Source organism: Lonchura striata, chromosome 10 (genome assembly GCF_046129695.1).
Source record: "Lonchura striata isolate bLonStr1 chromosome 10, bLonStr1.mat, whole genome shotgun sequence".
Taxonomy (NCBI): Eukaryota; Metazoa; Chordata; class Aves; order Passeriformes; family Estrildidae; genus Lonchura; species Lonchura striata.
Window position 1 is genome coordinate 6916316 of NC_134612.1, and position 17980 is coordinate 6934295.

The 17980-nt window shown below is 40.8% G+C and overlaps 1 protein-coding gene across 6 annotated transcripts in view; it reads right to left on the reverse strand.

The window, feature by feature from the left end:
- Window positions 1–17980, reverse strand: part of STAG1 (STAG1 cohesin complex component) — a 167035-nt gene that overhangs the window by 72199 nt on the left and 76856 nt on the right. For all 6 annotated transcript variants that reach the window (XM_021537159.2, XM_021537156.3, XM_021537161.2 and 3 more), the window contains one exon: window positions 116–192. In XM_021537159.2, coding sequence (XP_021392834.1) covers window positions 116–192 — 77 coding nt within the window. The remainder of the gene's footprint in view (window positions 1–115; window positions 193–17980) is intronic.

A 17980-nucleotide genomic window follows, 5' to 3' on the forward strand; every position in this document is an offset into this window, starting at 1 on the left:
GCAGTTCCCCACACTGAGACATTAATTATCCACTGGCCCATTGCATTTTTAATTTAAAACAAAGTATATGGTAATATATTTCATAATGCTTCAAACAACTATTTGCATACTCTACCTCATCAAATTCTTCTGTCATTTTCCTTATGATTTCTGCATTTTGCATGTTCCTGAACATTTCAATTCTTACCGTACCTGTAATGTAATGAAAGAACAAAAGAAATGAACACAACGTGGTTTTCTACATCAAAATATCAGTGTTTTTCTGCTGCTAAACAAACAGCTCAGTGATACATACAAGAGTATGCAGAGTTCAACAAAACAGGAATGCTTTGAAACAGGCTGTCTCTTGAAGAAGTCAGGAAAGAGAACTTTTTTTACTGTAATGTGCTGTCAAATGAGGAATTAGTACCATTTTCCATCCTTCCACTTTTTGCAGCAAGCAAAAGTGATAAAGCAGTGATAACCATGGAGGGCTCATGTTATGTCTGCAGCTGCCCAAGGCTTAATTTTGTCTGCAAAATCAAATGAACGCCATCTTTCAGTTTCACAGACACTCCTGGTGCTTCTGCAGTTTCCATGCTGAGTGCCCTGGATGACAGATATTCATGTTCTCTATGCACCCACTGGGAGTTTTCACACTGTCCAGCTCAGGACCAGAATGGTTTATTGACTGAGGCACGTTTTCCAAACCCAGAGGCTCCAAAGGGCTCAGCCAAGACCTGAGCCAGCTCAGCGCCAGAAGCAGCAACTGTATCGCTGTTATTCTTTCATGAAGATTTTCCACTCTTCCTTGTTACCTGAACACTGGAGTTTATAAGATTAATTTTTCATTGTAAATCAAACAAAGTTACCAAAATTGAAAATAGAGCAACACAATATCTGTAAATGAAAAATTGAATCAGTATACAAAAAAAGTATTCTGACATATTATTGCCTCCACAACTAGATACTATCTAAATATCTAACCATACAACCCAGGGCAACAAAGTTTGGGGTTTTTTTGTGTGTTTTTTTTCGTTTTTGTTGGGTTTTTTTGGGTTTTTTTGTTTGTTTTTGTTTGTTTGGTTTTTTTTTTGTTTTTTGTTTTTTTTTTTTTGCTGCTCCTGCATAATCTTCTCTTCATCACTTCATAATCTTCTTTTGTTAATGGAGGAAATTCAGAAAAATGAAGCAAACTGCACAGCTACAAAATCCATCCCAACATCATTTACATTACAAAGAGTAAGTCTCTCAGGTTTTGCAAAAACTTCAACTGGATTAATAAGCCACTGCGTGGCTTTGAAAATTCTGACCACAATAAAAGCATCTCAACAGCTAACAGTATTAGTCACTCCACAAAGGATAAATAAAGATAATTTAAATATACTAAATATTATGCAAGTGTTTGCATTCTGGTATTTTATTCCTTAAAAAAGAGCATTAGAAATATATGCATTTCAAAACACGCAAACACAGAGCACAACAAGTCTCTATGTTAGTATGGATACAGTTGTACAAAGCAAATTAAATACTGATTTCTTGAATTGCCTTTGCTTCTTCCTGAAATAATACTCGTTATCTATTTTGTACTGGGTAATACTGTCAACCTCAGTTCTCATAATGGCAATTTAAATTTGTGCATGGTAATTTCCATATCATTAACAAACAATTACTAATGCAATATATCAACATAAAACCAGGAACCCAAGGGAATATCACCAGGTGACAGTTGAAAATATATTTTCTCAGCTTGGAAATCATCTGTACATGCAGATATATTTTAATCTTTCCCCCAATCCTGAAAGTTTTGTTTTAGCTAAATGAAGCAGTTTCCCAGTATGTCTCACAACAGTGGACAGCTACAATTGCAAAACCCCTCTGCTGCAGGAATGACCCTTTCCCCCACAGCATTCTGGTGTCTGCTGCTCTTCCCACTGGCAGCATACCCCTCAGTCAAAAAGGAACTTACTGACCTTTGCTATTTTGCTGGTTTATAGCCCCGATTGTAATGTTATTCTTATCTATTCATGGCTTAGTCTAATAACCTGCCATAGCCTCAGTTTCTCTGCAGTCATGGCCATGTTTACCTTGCATGAGCAGAACCGAGAGAGCACCATCCCTCCCTGGGCACTCAGAGGGTGTCACTGATCCCCACGCAGAGGTGCCACAGCTGAGGCTGGGGAGATCCTCCAACACCTTCCAACAAACAGTGGCACAGTTCTTTGGGACCAGGAGGCAGGGGTGTGCACACCAGGAGACACACTCTTGACATCTCCCAGGCTGGGCAAGAGCTCCACACTGCCAAGGGAGCATTGGCAAGCACCCGAAGTGGAGAACAGCACTTACCCACGGTCCTGTCCCATTCTTCCCCCTGCTTTTCAGGACTCAAGTTACAGAAGTCACAGAAAGCACAAGGGGTGTTTCTGCTTATCTGGCAGTAGGCAATGGTTATGGCCTGACTGCTTTTCCTTCCATCATCTCTCCCCCACCCAACCACAGCACAGTTCCATTTGTTTTTCTGGCAAACTCATTTAACACTGAAAAGTATGCTACAAAGGTTTTGCTCAGATTTCATGGTGTTACCACAACATTTCAGCACAGCAGTAGTCAACGTTATTCAAACCCATAGTTTTTATGATTAGTGAAAAGCAAAATTTTCCCATTTTCAAGTGAATCCTTAAAATGTAATAGATTGTCTATAAAGTACAATTGAGGAGTGGCATGCATCCCTTAAGTCTTTACCTTACTCAAGGCACTTCATGTCCTTTTCTAAGCTGAGTTTTACCTCTGCCATGAAGCTCTCACTCTTATTCAGTGAAAAGAATTGAAATTGTCTTAATCCATTAAAAATTGAGAAGCCTATTTTCCTTCAAGACTAAGTTCTCAGTTAAAACCTATTCACACACATTGTGTTTTAAAAAGTCTTCTTGCTGGCATTTATTTCCGCAATGACCAAATTCCAGTTTAACTTTCAGATAAAACAGGTATCAACATAATTTGTCAATAATCACAGCACCCAATACAACATAGCCTTTAAGAGTGAAAAGAAAAAACCCATACAGAGCACAAAACTTAATTTCAATGAGAAGTGAAAGAGTAAAGAGGCCTATGCAAAACTGGATGAACACACCTTAAAAAACCCTAAACTGTGTACAAAACCAGATATAATATTTCTGGGAGATATAACACACTGTGGACTCAGTGGCTTGAAAACACGTATTTAGAGCGAGAAGAATAACCAGTTTTATTAGTAAGCCCTGTAAAAGCAAAGCAACAATAAAGATCTTCAAGAGCTTTATAGGATGGAAAAGCCCCCGAGTCTGAGCAACAACCAGCCTTTGCCAGCAGGAGTTAAACAGGGTTACCCTTGGGATGTGGGTGGTCCCATGACTGCCTTTCCTGCTGCAAACAGGAGGTACTGGTGTTGACCACTCCTGGCAATCAGGGAATGCTCACACCAAATGTCACACTCAGTCACCTCCTGCACTGGGCAGCTCTGGGATTTCTACATGAAAAGAAAAGTCAGATGAGAGAAACATCAGCTCTAGGAGCCCATTCACAGTCACTTACTCCTGAAATGTACACTGCTAATGGTAATAAATTATATACTATGGAAAATACTACCTATACTATATGGTCAGTTTTCATCATGGGGACCTTTATTCACCAAAGCTGCACAGACAGTTTCATCCCTTCTCTTTTAGACCCCCTGTCCACACTGAGTAAGCTGAAAGAAAAGCAGTGAGAAAATTGCAGCTCAAGACTGATGTGAATGGATATGAAATAAGCCCACAATCCTCTGTCAAAGTAGGATTAATTGTGGTACCTTAAATTCATGGTAACTGATTAGACTGATCTCTCAAACACACAAACTGGAAAAACAGGAGAAAGATTTATAGGAGCACTGAGAAGAAGACACAAGGAGATTTGCCCAGGAAAGTACATAAAAAACACAGTGTGCTCTTTTGCATCAGCTCAAAGTCAATAGCAGGGACCACAGCACCAGAACCTAATTGAAATTGCCAAGAGAGGGCAAGTTTAATAAAATATTTGTGAGGATGGGTGGTGATTATAGAACTGCTGGATAGGCAGTATTTATCTCCCTTGATATCATTCAATGAGCAACTCCTATACCTTTTGTCCCACTTATAATTTAGATCATAAGAAATAATCCACTTCTATAATGTCCTTAAGTGCAGTTTTCAATCATCTGAGAAGTGGTACTGACAAATTCCATGTGATAGATGATAAAGACTGAAGTCAAGCCATCAGGAGCACACAATTTCTCAGTGCTCAGCCTAGGTCAGGATACTCTGCTGTAGCATTTCCACTGACTGTTTCCAGAAGACAGCTGCCTGAATCTACCCGAAAATTATTCAGGCCAGTAGAAAAGTTCATTTTCTGTGGCTTGCTCACAATCACGTAAGAACACTGAAGTAGCTCTTACCTCATTGAAATCAATAGATGTTAATCATTAATTTAAACAGAAGCAGTAGTGGGGCAGTTGAAGCACATCCAAATACATGCTGCGACTCCTAAATCCCACTAGGGTTCCTGACTTTCTATTGGATTTCTGTCCCTAAAAAAATGAAACTCTTTGCTGAGACCAGAGGTTGAGACTTGAGAAAGAAGTCAGTCCAAGTATTTGGTCAAATTTCCACACATGTAGGAATAGAAGACTCACTGATTTATTCCCCAATTCTTCCTGCTGCATGGACTCTACACTGCCCAACTTCAGCTGCCAGTGAAGCAATATTCAAAAGACAGACACTTCTTATAAGGCACACAGCCAATCCATCCTTATAGCAGCTTTTCCCAGTGAACTCTTACTAAATGAATCAGTAAGAATCCCAGTGGAAAAATAAGTACAGTCTTGTGCAATTAAAACCTTATCAAACAGAACCATAGATAACTGTTAAAAATAATTCTAATGGTTCACCTTAGCCTGTCCTCCTACAACAAAACCAAAAATATGTTTGAATGTATTCTGTAAAAACTCTTTGCAATGTGAAGGCCTTACACACAGTACAACCATAAAAAGTTCTCTCTTACTGCAGTCCAATTCTATGATTGACCTTCTGCTTATCAACTCTGCTATATATCAGAAGAGAATTTTGTTACTCTTCATTTTAAAATATGTGATTAATTGGTCTGCTTTTTATCATCATGCTCCTGCAATTCTTATATCTTTACCTTCAGTAATTTGATTTTCCAAATTCTATGAAATTATTATTTTTAGACCATTGCACAGCATAAACTCCTGGATTCTCTCCCCTTCTGTCACCTAGACATTTTCAAGAAAGCTATTATGGATTTCAGAACAAATATAAACATTACACAGGACAAGGACTTAATGGCAAACTCCTTTTCCTGAATTTTCAGATCTTGATTTTGCTACAAATCTTTCCAGGCAATTTTTTGGAATTGAAGGAAGACCAGGAAAGTCGTTACAGAGAACTACATTAGCATTGCCACCTTTACCGCAAGGTGCTGTTAAAGCTGGGAAAATCTGAAAGGAAATCTGTGGAAATTACTGTGGAATGAGGAAACTTTGGTTGCTAGAGTCTTTTCACTGTCCCTATGACCCTTTAGTGCTCTCTGCTCCCTGTCTGCCACCTACAGACCCCACTCTGTGCCCACCATGGCATGTACACCCAATAGACACTGCCACTGGGAGAGAACAGGACATTCCAAGGGATCACAACTAAAGTATGTTCAATTTTACTTCTTTCATTACACCAGGCCCAGAAATCCATTACTATTCTGGTTTATATAAATTAGATATAGCAAAGGAAACAACTTTGTTCCTACTGTAACTTAAAAATTATCTTAATTTTTTCTGTTGTCCTTTCACATCATATTTAGCCTAAAAGACAACATCTTGTCCAGTATGGAAAGCTCAATATAATCTCAGAGTTTTCATAAAATTTTAGCTTCAGGGACCAGGCCTAGCCAGTGTGGGTTTATGAAAGACAGGCTCTGCTTGACCAACCTGATCTCCTTCTACGACCTGCTAAGGGGATGAGAGAAGGAAAGTGGAGGGGTCTACATGAACTTGAGTAAAGCCTCTGATCATTTCCCACAGCCTTCTCCAGGGAAACTGGCTGTTCATGGCTTGGATGGACAGAGTTTTTACTGGACGGTGGGCCCAGGGAGCAGGGGGAACGGAGCCCAGGTGGTGGTTGGTAACAAGGGCTGTCCCCAGGGCCCAGTGCTGGGGTCACTCCTGTTTGGTGTCATTAGCCATGATCTGGATATGGGGATGGAGGGCACCCTCAGTAAGAAGGTGCAGGGAACACCTCTGGACTCGCTGCCTCGAGGGAGGTGGTAACCAGCTGGGGTCAGACACTTCTCTCAAGTAACAAGCACCAGGGCAAGAGGAAATGACCTCAAGCTGTGCCAGAGGAGGGTTAGGTTGGATATTAGGGACAATTTCTTCACCAGAAGGGTTGTCCAGCCCTGGCACAGGCTGACAAGGGCAGTGCTGGAGCCCCTATCACTACAGGGACTTAAAAGTGGATGTGGCACTAGGGGACATGGGAGATTGATGGCCTTGGCAGTGCTGGGGAAGGGCTGAACTCAGTAGTGTCACAGGGCTTTTCCAATCTAAACAATTCCATCAGTCTGTGCTTAAAACAATCAGTAATGTTAATACTGTCAGTATCTATAAGGAGCATCATTAAAGGTTATCAGTAAATCTGTGAGGATTTATTAATTGTTTTTTACTAACACAGGGGTCACTGTATAATATCAAATCCTTGCTATTTTTGTATACTCAAATTCAATTACACTTGTTCCACTTTAAGAGCAATTCTGTATTACACTTAGAAGTTCAACGTTCTGAATAAGATGGAGTTGATAACTTTATATGCATAACTAGCATTTCATATGATTTGAACTGCTAATCTCTTTCAAAATCCAAAATGTTATTTGATCCAGAACATAACAGTGATGGCACTGATTCCTTCATTACAAGTATGGGAAGAAATACATTTAAGATAATCAGAGATTTTTACAAAGAAGAGAACAATGTATGCCACTGAGAATCCAATTGTTTCCCCTTGCTGAAAAAAGTACATATTCTTATAGTATAAAGAGACAGAAACTTCATCCCTACTTTAAAGAAAACAGATCCTACAAAATTCTGAAACTGCAATTATGTGTGAGAATTTGTTACTTGCTTAAACTATGTTGAATGTCAGAAGAATAAAAAAGGAAAAAATAATGAATTCAGGAGTGATCCAAAGAACTACACACCATTAAATGTGACTGCCGTGTCAGACTGGGAGGTGTTGTACTACAGATCTGGTGTGTCTGTTCAAGGGTTGATGTTATTTCTGTCAAGTAGTGCTTCACAACCCCCCTGAAGCTCCATAAGGCATCAATAACCAGCTAAAAATCATACATTTATGTAACACAGAGACATTTTTAAATCCTACAATGATCTCCTTCATTTTCTTAAAGGAGCTGATGTGCAATAATTATAGGCAAGAAAAGTTTTCAGATTAAAACCAGGAAAACAGATATAGCAGAAATAGTCCGTTTTCAGAACAGAATGAACCTACCAATAGATCCTTCCATGTAAAGATGTTGATAAATACGTTCCATAGCAGATATAAATGCTTTGAAAGAAAGGATAATAATGGAGCAGATAGTTTGCTGGTAACATAATTATTTAGAACAGCTAGACTGACAGCTGCCAGCCAACACTGCCAAAGGATGTCATAGGCAGAAATTGGTAAAATGTTCTTCAGCAAGAAAGCATACTCAGTCCCCAGACTACTGGTTGAAAAAAAACTAGGCCTACATGATTTAGTGCATCAGAAACAGTACACTTAATGTGCTTAAGTCTTAAAATTTTGATAAAGAAAACCCCTGTAAAGTTCTGGATTTAAGGTTGATAAGGCTAGTTTGAAGTGGCTCTATAGCACTTGCCAAATGTAAGCTGCTTTGCATCCTCACAGAGATGATTTACATGAAGCCACATAATTACTAACCAAAGACACTAAACTTGCAATCTAGTATTTTCACTGAATTATTTCCTAAGAGAGATCTTTTCATGCTTTGATGACTCAAAGTAGCAATTCTCAAAAGGTACCAACCTCTTTATAAGGTAACTTTGAACAGCAGTGACATGAATGTGAATGAAAAGCTGAGGAGCCTGTGCTGCCCCAAAGGCAGCAGTTTGCTCCTGACAATATCTTACAGCTTTTGCTCATGGAAGCCTCAGCTCTGAAGTGGCCCTGCAGCCACGTCCTGCCCTGCACTGCCCCAGGTGACCCTGGCTGAATGAGGAGTCTGTGGCCACAGAGGACACTCACTTGAGAAGAGAGGTAAAAGCATACATCCAACAAATGCTCTGCTGAAACTTCCCACCTGCTCCCCCAGGGCTGGTTCCAAGGTTCATTTCTGTCAGCACTGCTCATGCTGTGCTTCCTGCACATGTGCTGTAAGCAGTTGTTAAGAACCTTCCTGATGGATGTGATGAAACAAATTAACCTCGGGATTCCTGTACTCAGCAATCAGCACTGGGTGTTAGGCAGAATGTAAGCACAAGTCAGCATCACACAAATCTCACATTTGGCAGTAGTTCAGAGTTTTCCTGAGCTCTAGAGTGTTAAGGCACAATGTGACTACTGCATCTAACAGCTGATAGTGGATCCATCATCTCTTAACTCATTTGTAATTTGCATCTCCACAGAGCTCTGCATCAATGCAATCTGCAGTTCAGCCCCACAATCCTTCAGAAGATACCTCATTCTATTTCTAAAACAGCTGCTTGAGCATTTAATTTGATAAACCAGGATCTTTTTGCAATGCATGAGAAATTATTATTCTTCTATTTGCCATTCTTTTCCACATTCTTGGGTTTTTCTCTCTAAATCTGTATATCCTTTAGGAAGTGGGATGGTCATAACTACATTCAATGTTCAAGGTGCAGATGCAATGTAACTTTGAGAGAGATTTTTCTTGTTTAATATTTGTACACAAATTTGCCCTTTATTTCTAATTATTAACTTTGCCTCTCAGAGCACTGGCAAGCACAGAGGTTGTATTTTCAAATTATTCCAATGACAGCAGGCTCCAAGAGCAGAATGTGAGTAACTACAACTTAACAGCGCATGTGTGGAAGCAGCCTTTGGCTGTCTGCTGTCAGAAGTGACTCAAATCCAGCAATATAAACACAGGTAGTGTGGAGGCTGAGCTCCAAGTGTAAAATACAACAATGTAAATATTTGCACTAAGTGCATTTATGTCTATCTCCTCTTTCTGAGTGCCTTTATCACAGGCTGTTTTCACATCTGCTCTCCCACCTCACCTACCCTGTGAACAGGCCCCCACCAAAGCTTCCCTCTGAAATGAGGAGCCCAATGTGAGCACAAGTTCTTCCCTCCTCACAGAGGAACCTGTGTGTGCACAAACACCTGATCTGAGAGGGCAAAGGCAGCAGCGCCAGACACTTCTCAGTGGGGTCGGGTGACAGGACAAGAGCCTGGAAACCCAAACTTGAGCACATTCCTGCTGAGTAAGCATTTCTGCAGCCACCAATGGAGAGAAAACAGTATTGTCATTGCTAACAACAAGCATCCTACCTGTGCCTTGTCCCTGGGGCACAGCCCCAGTCCTGGGCTCTTGGGCGGGTTTTCCACTGGCTGTAAGTACCTGCTGAGTGAGCCGAGGCTTGGCACCAGGTGTCTCTTGTTATAGCACAAGCTCAGGTATGGGATAATGTAATAAACAATGGCCTTGAAAACATTCAGTCTGTCTTATAAACTCACTTCAAGGAAGAGCAATTGCTTTCTACCACTTCTGTACTTTATGCAGTAAGCCCCAGAGCAGTTTTTAAAACACTGAGTACTTCTCAACGGAAAAATAAAGGATTTCTGTTCTACCATACTGGAATAGGCTTCATATACTACAGGTTCTTTATTATGCATTCTTCTGGATAGCTAAAAGGTTTAATCAATAATTTTAAAAACAGAAAGTATCTAATTACTATTTTAACACAGTATTATTTATCCCTATTCTAGTTCCTATTATTTTTACCAAACACTGTCCACAGAAGGACAAACAGCTTCTTACCTTCCTTAGAAGTCTAGGATTGTAGAATAATTTCAGGTAGCAGGATTCCTAACTGTCACTAATCCAAACCCTTCCCAAAGCAGAGATCCCAGCTAGATCAGGAGAGTCTTTCCTAGGACAATGAACCCATACTGGGTTCACCCACAAAGGGAGCCCTCCTGCCTCTGGTGTCAGACCACCTCATGGCAAAAATTTCTTCCCTTCTGTCAAACTAGAATTCCCCACATTGCAACTTGTTACCTACCATAGAACTGTGTGAAGAGTCTGCAGTCCCCTTCTCTCTAGTCCTTCAATAATTGAAGGAAGCAGCAAGATTTTTCTTTGGCCTTTTTAAAGCTGAGCAATGCTGCTGCCAAGTATCTCTTCACTCAATAAAGTTAAGGACACCCCAGAAGGCCTCCTAGAAATCCAGGCTGACTCTCTTAACGACGTAACACTTACCCACATTTCATGCTTCAAAGAACTTCAAGCTCACTTTCACAGAAACCAAGGACATTTACTTTACTGTCCACCCTTCCTTCTACTTTTTATGGATATGCCTGTCCCATCTGCAGGGTTCCAGAGCTCAGCAGTAACCCACACACATGCTGACAGCATTGCAACATGCCTTCACATGTATTTTCTTTATCAGAGAAACCTCTTGTTACTCAGCATCAACATCTCTCCAGCTCCATAAACAAAATGCCATAAAACATGGTGCCTCCACTTTCCAGAAAGTCAGGAGGCAAAAGACAATGACAGGAGGATTAAATAGTCATGGTCTATCCTCTTTCCCTCAGTCCTTCTGCTTTCCCTGATGGAGTTTTGATCCTTTCCTCAACCATCTGTTAACTCTCATTTCTACTTGTATTTTTCAGTGTTTCTCAGAAGTAGTAAAGTAGGGAAGATGAAAGGCCAGTCCTAAAAAAATACAAAAAGAGACGTAATTATCTAGAGATTTTCCACTGATGTGACAGGCTCTAGAGTCCACAAAACATGGTATCTAATAAGAAAACTAAGAGGGGGGAAAGAAGAGAGAAACAAGAGGTCAGACTTTTTGTGCCACACCTGGGAGTTGCCAAAGATCTGACAGAGCTCAGCAAGCCAAACACAAGTCCCTTGCAGCTGCTGATGCACCATTATACTCTGTTCCTTGCTCATTTGCCTCCCCTCCCTTGAAAGAACAGCCCTTTCTTCATTTTCCTCAAGGAAGTTGCTGTTACTTACATGAGAGCTTCCCAGACACAGCTCTGAAGAATACCCTCAGTTCAGGGCCTCTGCATTTTCCTGTAACTGTTTGCTGCTCCAGCACGTGGAAGGGAAGGATCAGGACTACAGGGGTGTTTGCATTTGGTATCTATACAGTGCCAAAGCTTATTAGCAATGCCACACCAAAGGGACTGCTGAGCTCCAGGTTTCCCAGAGCCAATCTTTACTTTTCAGTGTTCAACAGCACCATCCAGAGAGCCACAAGGCCAGGGCTGACTGGGATCCTCCCATAGCCTTTAAGTGATGGGAAAAAAAGCCAACACATTAAACAACAGTAAAACAGAGGCTCTGTAAACACTGCAGAGCTGCTGCAGAAAGGTAAAGAACTTTATCTGTCAATTTGAGGAAAGCTGGTGTCCTTCAAAAAGTGGGAGTGGAGACACAGAAACATCATGGAAACAACTTATATCTAAAACATTTGATTTCCCTCTTTACGTGAAAGCCACCTTCTACCTGAAACATTTCTATGCTTTTTTTGTTAACCTGAAAGAAGGAAATGTGACTTCAGTGCACTTCTGTCTGTAAGTGTGCTGCTTAATAAATTGTTTAACCAAACCTGACTCGTCATGGATATATAGTCTCTCAAAGAATTTTACAAAAGCAGGTCATTGAATGCAAACCAATGAGGTCATTGGGGAATAGTGTGAACCATGACCCCAATCTCTGGTAATCTCAGCCTCTCACTGAGATGGAGACAGGGACCCACACTGGGAATGCTGCTGCTTCTTCAAGAACAGCTTCAGCTGCAGCACAACCACCTCCTGCCCAGCAGTGTGTGTCCCAATCTTTTCTGGAGTTACACAGCACCCAGAATATTGTCTCTCATACAGCTCCACATAACCTGCACTTCATGAGTACATTCACCTGCTTTTGTGTAATTCAGGAAGCTGAACACAGATACATTAGAAATCCCTCTTCATTACTTCTGCTTCTCATGAAATCACTTATTTAGAGTATATTAAAGACCAAAGAATTTACTGACGATGACCTGTGAAAACACAATGAAAAAATTAGCTGAGCTGGCACAAAGCAATGCCTTTACCTTTCTCTCTCCTCATTTAAAAGTATGCAAGATGAGAGGAGTTCTCCTTTTTCACATAATTATTTCTTCCTGTTTTCTAGGACAAACAGACCATTTCCTCTTAGCTGTTAGTCAGAAGGTAAAAAGGGGCTTTGGAATGGGCTATCTGAGCACATGTATAGAACATTTTTCTATAAGGAAACACAAAGAAATTGAGAAATGACATGCAAGAAAAACCCCTTTGTGCTTAGAAATTAAAGCAGAAATTAAGAAGTGCTAAACTTGAGATGCTGTGTGTAACCTTGACTTAGTCTCTGTGTGTGTCAGCCTTGGTGAGTCACCAACCTCCCAAGACTATTGGCTATTGGTGTGGCTTCGTTAGCACAGACACCAGAATGATCTGGGAACAGAAGCTGTGGAAGTGACATTGCAATCTGGGGAGGGAACAGAAGCTGTGGAGGTGACATTGTTGCCCCTCTGAGTGTGCAGCTCTGCTGTAGCCAATGAATCCAGGAAAAACTATGAGAAGTGGGGGGCTCTTACAAGAGGATTGATAAGGATGCTGCAACCTGCTTTTGCATTTATTGCCGAGATTCCTGTAGGAGTCTGGACAATTCAAACTATCTCCAAGATGGTCCATAACTGCGTATTCCCCATTTTCCAGGTATCCCCTCAGCAGTCTCATGGATTAATGTACACAAGAGCAGCATATAAACAATTGTAACTCCAGGTACTCTGAGTGTGACACCATTCCATGGGTATATAAAACCCTAAACATAAGGACAAAAGGCAAAGAAGGAAAAGGCCCTTCCCTACCAGAGAACATAAGGAAGAGAGCCTAGGCTCCATTTCTGCATTTTCCTTATTGCAAATATTTATCTATCAGAAAAAAAACAGGGACTTCAAGCTTCCATTCCATGTACTTTAAGAAGTCTGAGTACTCTGAGCTTAGTTTTTAAGCAATTTGAGGAGGAGTAAGAAATTAGTAACAGCAATGGTTTAGACATGTACCATACTATCTGAAAAACCTCCCCTCTAGGAGTGGCACAGATTTTCTATCTGCTGCCTCAAAAGCTTTTGATATCAATGACTCTGTTCCTGGATTGGCTATTTCCAGAGCAGAGAAAGGATCTTTATTTAAAAGGGATTTACAAAGATAACCAGAAGAAACCCTGTTGATAAAATGCCCTTAAGGAAAACATAAAATTTAAATTTTTTGTTTGGAACTTGGCTACTGTAGAAAAATAAGAGGAAGCATCATATCAAAAAAGAAGTTAAAACAACACAATGAATAGTTGCTCAATGTGTTTTGGCATGGGTAAGAGAATGAGAGCTTATATTAGAGCCAAAATCCATAAAGACTGGATATGCTTCTAAAAATACAATGCAAGAGGGAACTGTCACCTCAGAATTGAGAAAAGATAAACTGCTGGAACACACACAGATCACAGCAAGTGTTGACAGGACAAATATAAATGGGAATGTGGAAAGAGGAGCAGAAAACTAGGAAAGCTCAACCCACGATGTGTTTCAACAGCCTGTGTCTAAGATTCACTAAGGAGTATTTGAGAGCAAAATATAAAAAAGATTCACCTGTATAAACTTATTAATACTGGAAACCCAAAACTTTGCATAAGTAATAAAGTAGCAGGCCCTGAAAAGAGTGCTGAAAGACAAATAGTAATAAATGGCAGATGAAATACAAGAGGGAATGAAAAGTCTGAGTATATTAATTAACATAAAGATAGTGGACTCAAGGGGGAAAGTTAATCAAGTGCTGCCAAGTAAAAAAGAAAGAAGAAAAACACAGAGGAGCACTGCAAGTAAAGCATATTTAATCATAAAAAATTCTTAAATTCTTAGTTATGACTCATCTTACATTGCTTTGGATCCTCTACCTTACAAATTTAACTACCAGAAATAGTTGAAATGGTATATTTTGTGCAAATTAAAAATGGCTGTGTAAACAGACCATGTAATTCCTGGTAGATACACAAATGCAAGACACAGAATAAAGCAGCCAGGTGACTCACAGAATGGTTTGGGTTGAAGGGATCTTAAAGCTCATCTTGTTCCAAGTGCCTGCCATGGGCAGAAACACCTTTCACCAGACCAGGTTAACCAACCCTGTAACTCATCTGGCTGTGTCTTACAGCTTGCTGGAAAAAAATCTTTAAAGTGGGAAAATACAGAGTGATACTGTAAAACAAAATATCTTAACAGAACCTTTATCAAGTGTTTTATTTTGTAAAGGGCATTTCATTTTCTCAGTATTTGGTAACAAACAGTATTTAACCCTCACAAGCTTTCAGCAAATTTTCCTTTTAGGACATTTCAGTCTCCCTCTCCCCCACTCTAAGTTTAAGATGTCTGCAAGTCTCAATATCAGGGTGCCTTCCTGTAACAGTCACATTTTTAAGTTTAACCAGAATGCTGAGTTTTCTATAGAGTACCTGTTTTTTGGGCAAAACTCCATTCTCTTTCTTGTCAACACAGACTCTTACCATTAATTGCTTTCTTGTCCTTCCCCCATTAAACTGTCCTTGAAGCTCACAATATAAACACCATGGGGTGTTACAGTATGGATCACCTGCTTGAAGAGACTACTCAAAAATTGAATTAGACTGTAAATTCTGGCCCTGTTCAGTGGTATATTCTGGCTCCATCATTCTGCAGTACCTTAAAGCAGTGTGTTCATCAGGTAAAATAAGAAAACTGCTATTTTGGCTGTTGAAGCAAAGCAAAACCACTAGGATGTATGCCTACCTCCCTCTTTTTTCTCCTGCTTCCTAAGCTCCTCTGTAGAGATGTATCCTAAAAAGAGCACATTCCTTTCTTGCAGTTTTCAGAATCCATAATTTCTTCCTTTCCCGTTATAATTTGCTGCATTTAAAGGCACAGGTTTACCTTTCCTTCATTCCACTGTTACAAGTGTTTCAGTTTCCCCTTCTCCTCCTTGCATTTTCTGTACAAATGAGACTTCATACATGTAATTAATTTTTATAGGTCTCTAGGGAGACCTTGTAGCACCTTAAGAGAGCTGGAGAGGGACTTTGGACAAAGCTTGGAGTGACAGGACAATGAGGAATGGCTTCCCACTGCCAGAGCAGGGCTATATGGGATATTGGCAAGGAATTCCTCCCTGTGAGAGTGGCGAGACCCTGGCACAGGCTGCCCAGAGAAGCTGTGGCTGATCTATCCCTGGAGGTGTCCAAGGCCAGGTTGGACAGGTCTTGGAGCAACCTGGGATAGGGGAAGGTGCCCATGTCAGGGTGGAACAATAGAAGCTTTAAGGTCCCTTCCAACCCAAACCATGCTGGGATTCTGTGACATTTAATACTGGGTTGCTGTTACTACAAGGCTGACAAGAGTAAGAAAGAAATGCAGGGAGGACTGCCCATTTTCACAATCCCTGCCACCCTAAACTGTTTGCATGAGATCAAAATCTCCAACTCCCTAAGGGTTAAATGCATTTTTCATCACAGTATGATGTCTCTCCCTGTTTCCATACAGAAGGAACTGCAAGTTTTGCTCAGCGCAGGCAGAAATGAGCACTTCCCAGGCTGAGGACTGCTCCCTTCCCCAAAGGCAGCCTGTTCTTCCCAAGGAAGTGGCCAGCTCAGAGCCCTATAAAGTGATTTTTACACACAGCACATAATTGAAGAATAATCCTGCTGTTACAGGCTACTATGGAAACCAGAGGGAAAAAAAGGCTGAATATTAAAATGTAAGAGTGGGAATATCCATCACTGCTATTACACAAAATGGTTTGCAAATGCTTCTATTAATGGGTCTGGGCTGGAACCTTTCCTGTTTGCCACTTTCTCCTTTAAGTGCTACAAGTGGAGCTGAACATAGGACAAAGAAAATATTCAAAAATCTTTACAGCTCAAGTGTACTCACATAGCAGAAAAAGGAGAAAAAAAAGAGAGGTATCTGTTTGACAGAAGGGTAAGCAACTCCAAACATAAACATCAACAATTAAAATCTAATCCATGAGTTTAGTTAGAAGTTTACAACAAATACACTCAACAGTGAAACATCAGAATAAGCTGTTTCTTTATTATTAATTAAAATTCTTATTCTTTTAGATAAGCATATGACACCAGTAAGACAAATTTCTGCATCTCTGCATCAATAACAAACCTTCACTGTTTGGTTTCACCCCTACAAGCCTGGAGTCTTCAGAGGAAAAACGGGGGGAAAAAAGTGCAACAGGAAAAAAAAATACATTAATTAACATATTTTGAGAACAAAGAGTAACTCAGTCTGGCTTTCTGCACCATTATCACTAAGATTAAATCCTTTTTAAGTCAGATAAAAAATTCACGGCAGTTGAAGCTCCTTCCTTTGTTTACCAGTACTTAAGATTCAACCTGGTATTGAAATACCCACAATTGGTACCAGGACTTGACTGCCATATATTTTCTTCTCTATATTAATGGAAAGGTTCACATCTTCTGGAAGCAAATTCCCTGGTGATTGATTGAAAAGACAATTCAACCTGTTGCAATGGTTGGAAAATTACAGTGCTACCAACTCTAACTCAACCTTCTCACTATTCGGAGCAAAAAGATACTCTGTCACTGGCCACTTGTCCACTTCACCAAATTATAAAACAAGATATAAAAACTAATTGATTCCTTTCCTCTGAATCTGAAAAGAATGTGGTCTGCTGAGATTCTATTGATGGTGCCATGCCAGGGTGAAATGATGATGTCCAGACAGGCATAACAGTTTAATATATTCCCTTTTCTCTTCAAACGCAAATACATCAGTGTGTGTAACTCTAATCGGAACAGGTGGATGAAAAACTGGCTGTGACCCAGCACTCTGTGCTCACAGCCCACGGAGCCCCATCCTGGGCTCATCCCACATCATGGGCAGCAGGGCAGGGCAGGGAATTCTCCCCCTCTGCTCAGGTGACACCACCACTGCAGAGCTGCCTCCAGCCCTGGGGCTCCCAACACAAGACAGGCACGGAGCTGCTGGAGCAAGTCCAAAAGAGGCCATGGAGATGCTCCGAGGGCTGGAGCCCCTCTGCTCTGGAGCCAGGCTGGGAGAGCTGGGGGTGCTCACCTGGAGAAGGGAAGGATCCAGGGAGAGCTCAGAGCCCCTGCCAGTGCCTAAAGGGACTCCAAGAGAGCTGGAGAGGAACTTTGGACAAGGGATGGAGGGACAGGATACAGGAAATGGCTTCCTACTGCCAGAGGGCAGGGTTAGATGGGATACTGGGAAGGAATTCTTCCCTGTGAGGGTGCTGAGGCCCTGGCAGATGTTGCCCAGAGAAGCTGGGGCTGCCCCTGTAAGTGTCCAAGGCCAGGATGGATGGGGCTTGGAGCAACCTGGGATAATGGAACGTGTCCCTGACCATGCAGGGGTGGCATAAGATGAACTTTAAAGTCCCTTCCCACCCAATCCATTTTACAATTCCATGAACTGCAAAAATCACTTAATATTTTTGCTTAGTTAGGCCACAGCTTTAGAATAATCCCCTTGCTGCAGATCAGAAGTAAATTGTCTTCAAAAGCTCTAAGGACAGAATTTTAATGATATCCACTATATGTCCTAATGATAGGGATCAAGAAGTTAGAGTCTACAGTTAGTTCTAAACAGTAAGTAAAACTAAGAGATAAAATTGTTACAAGA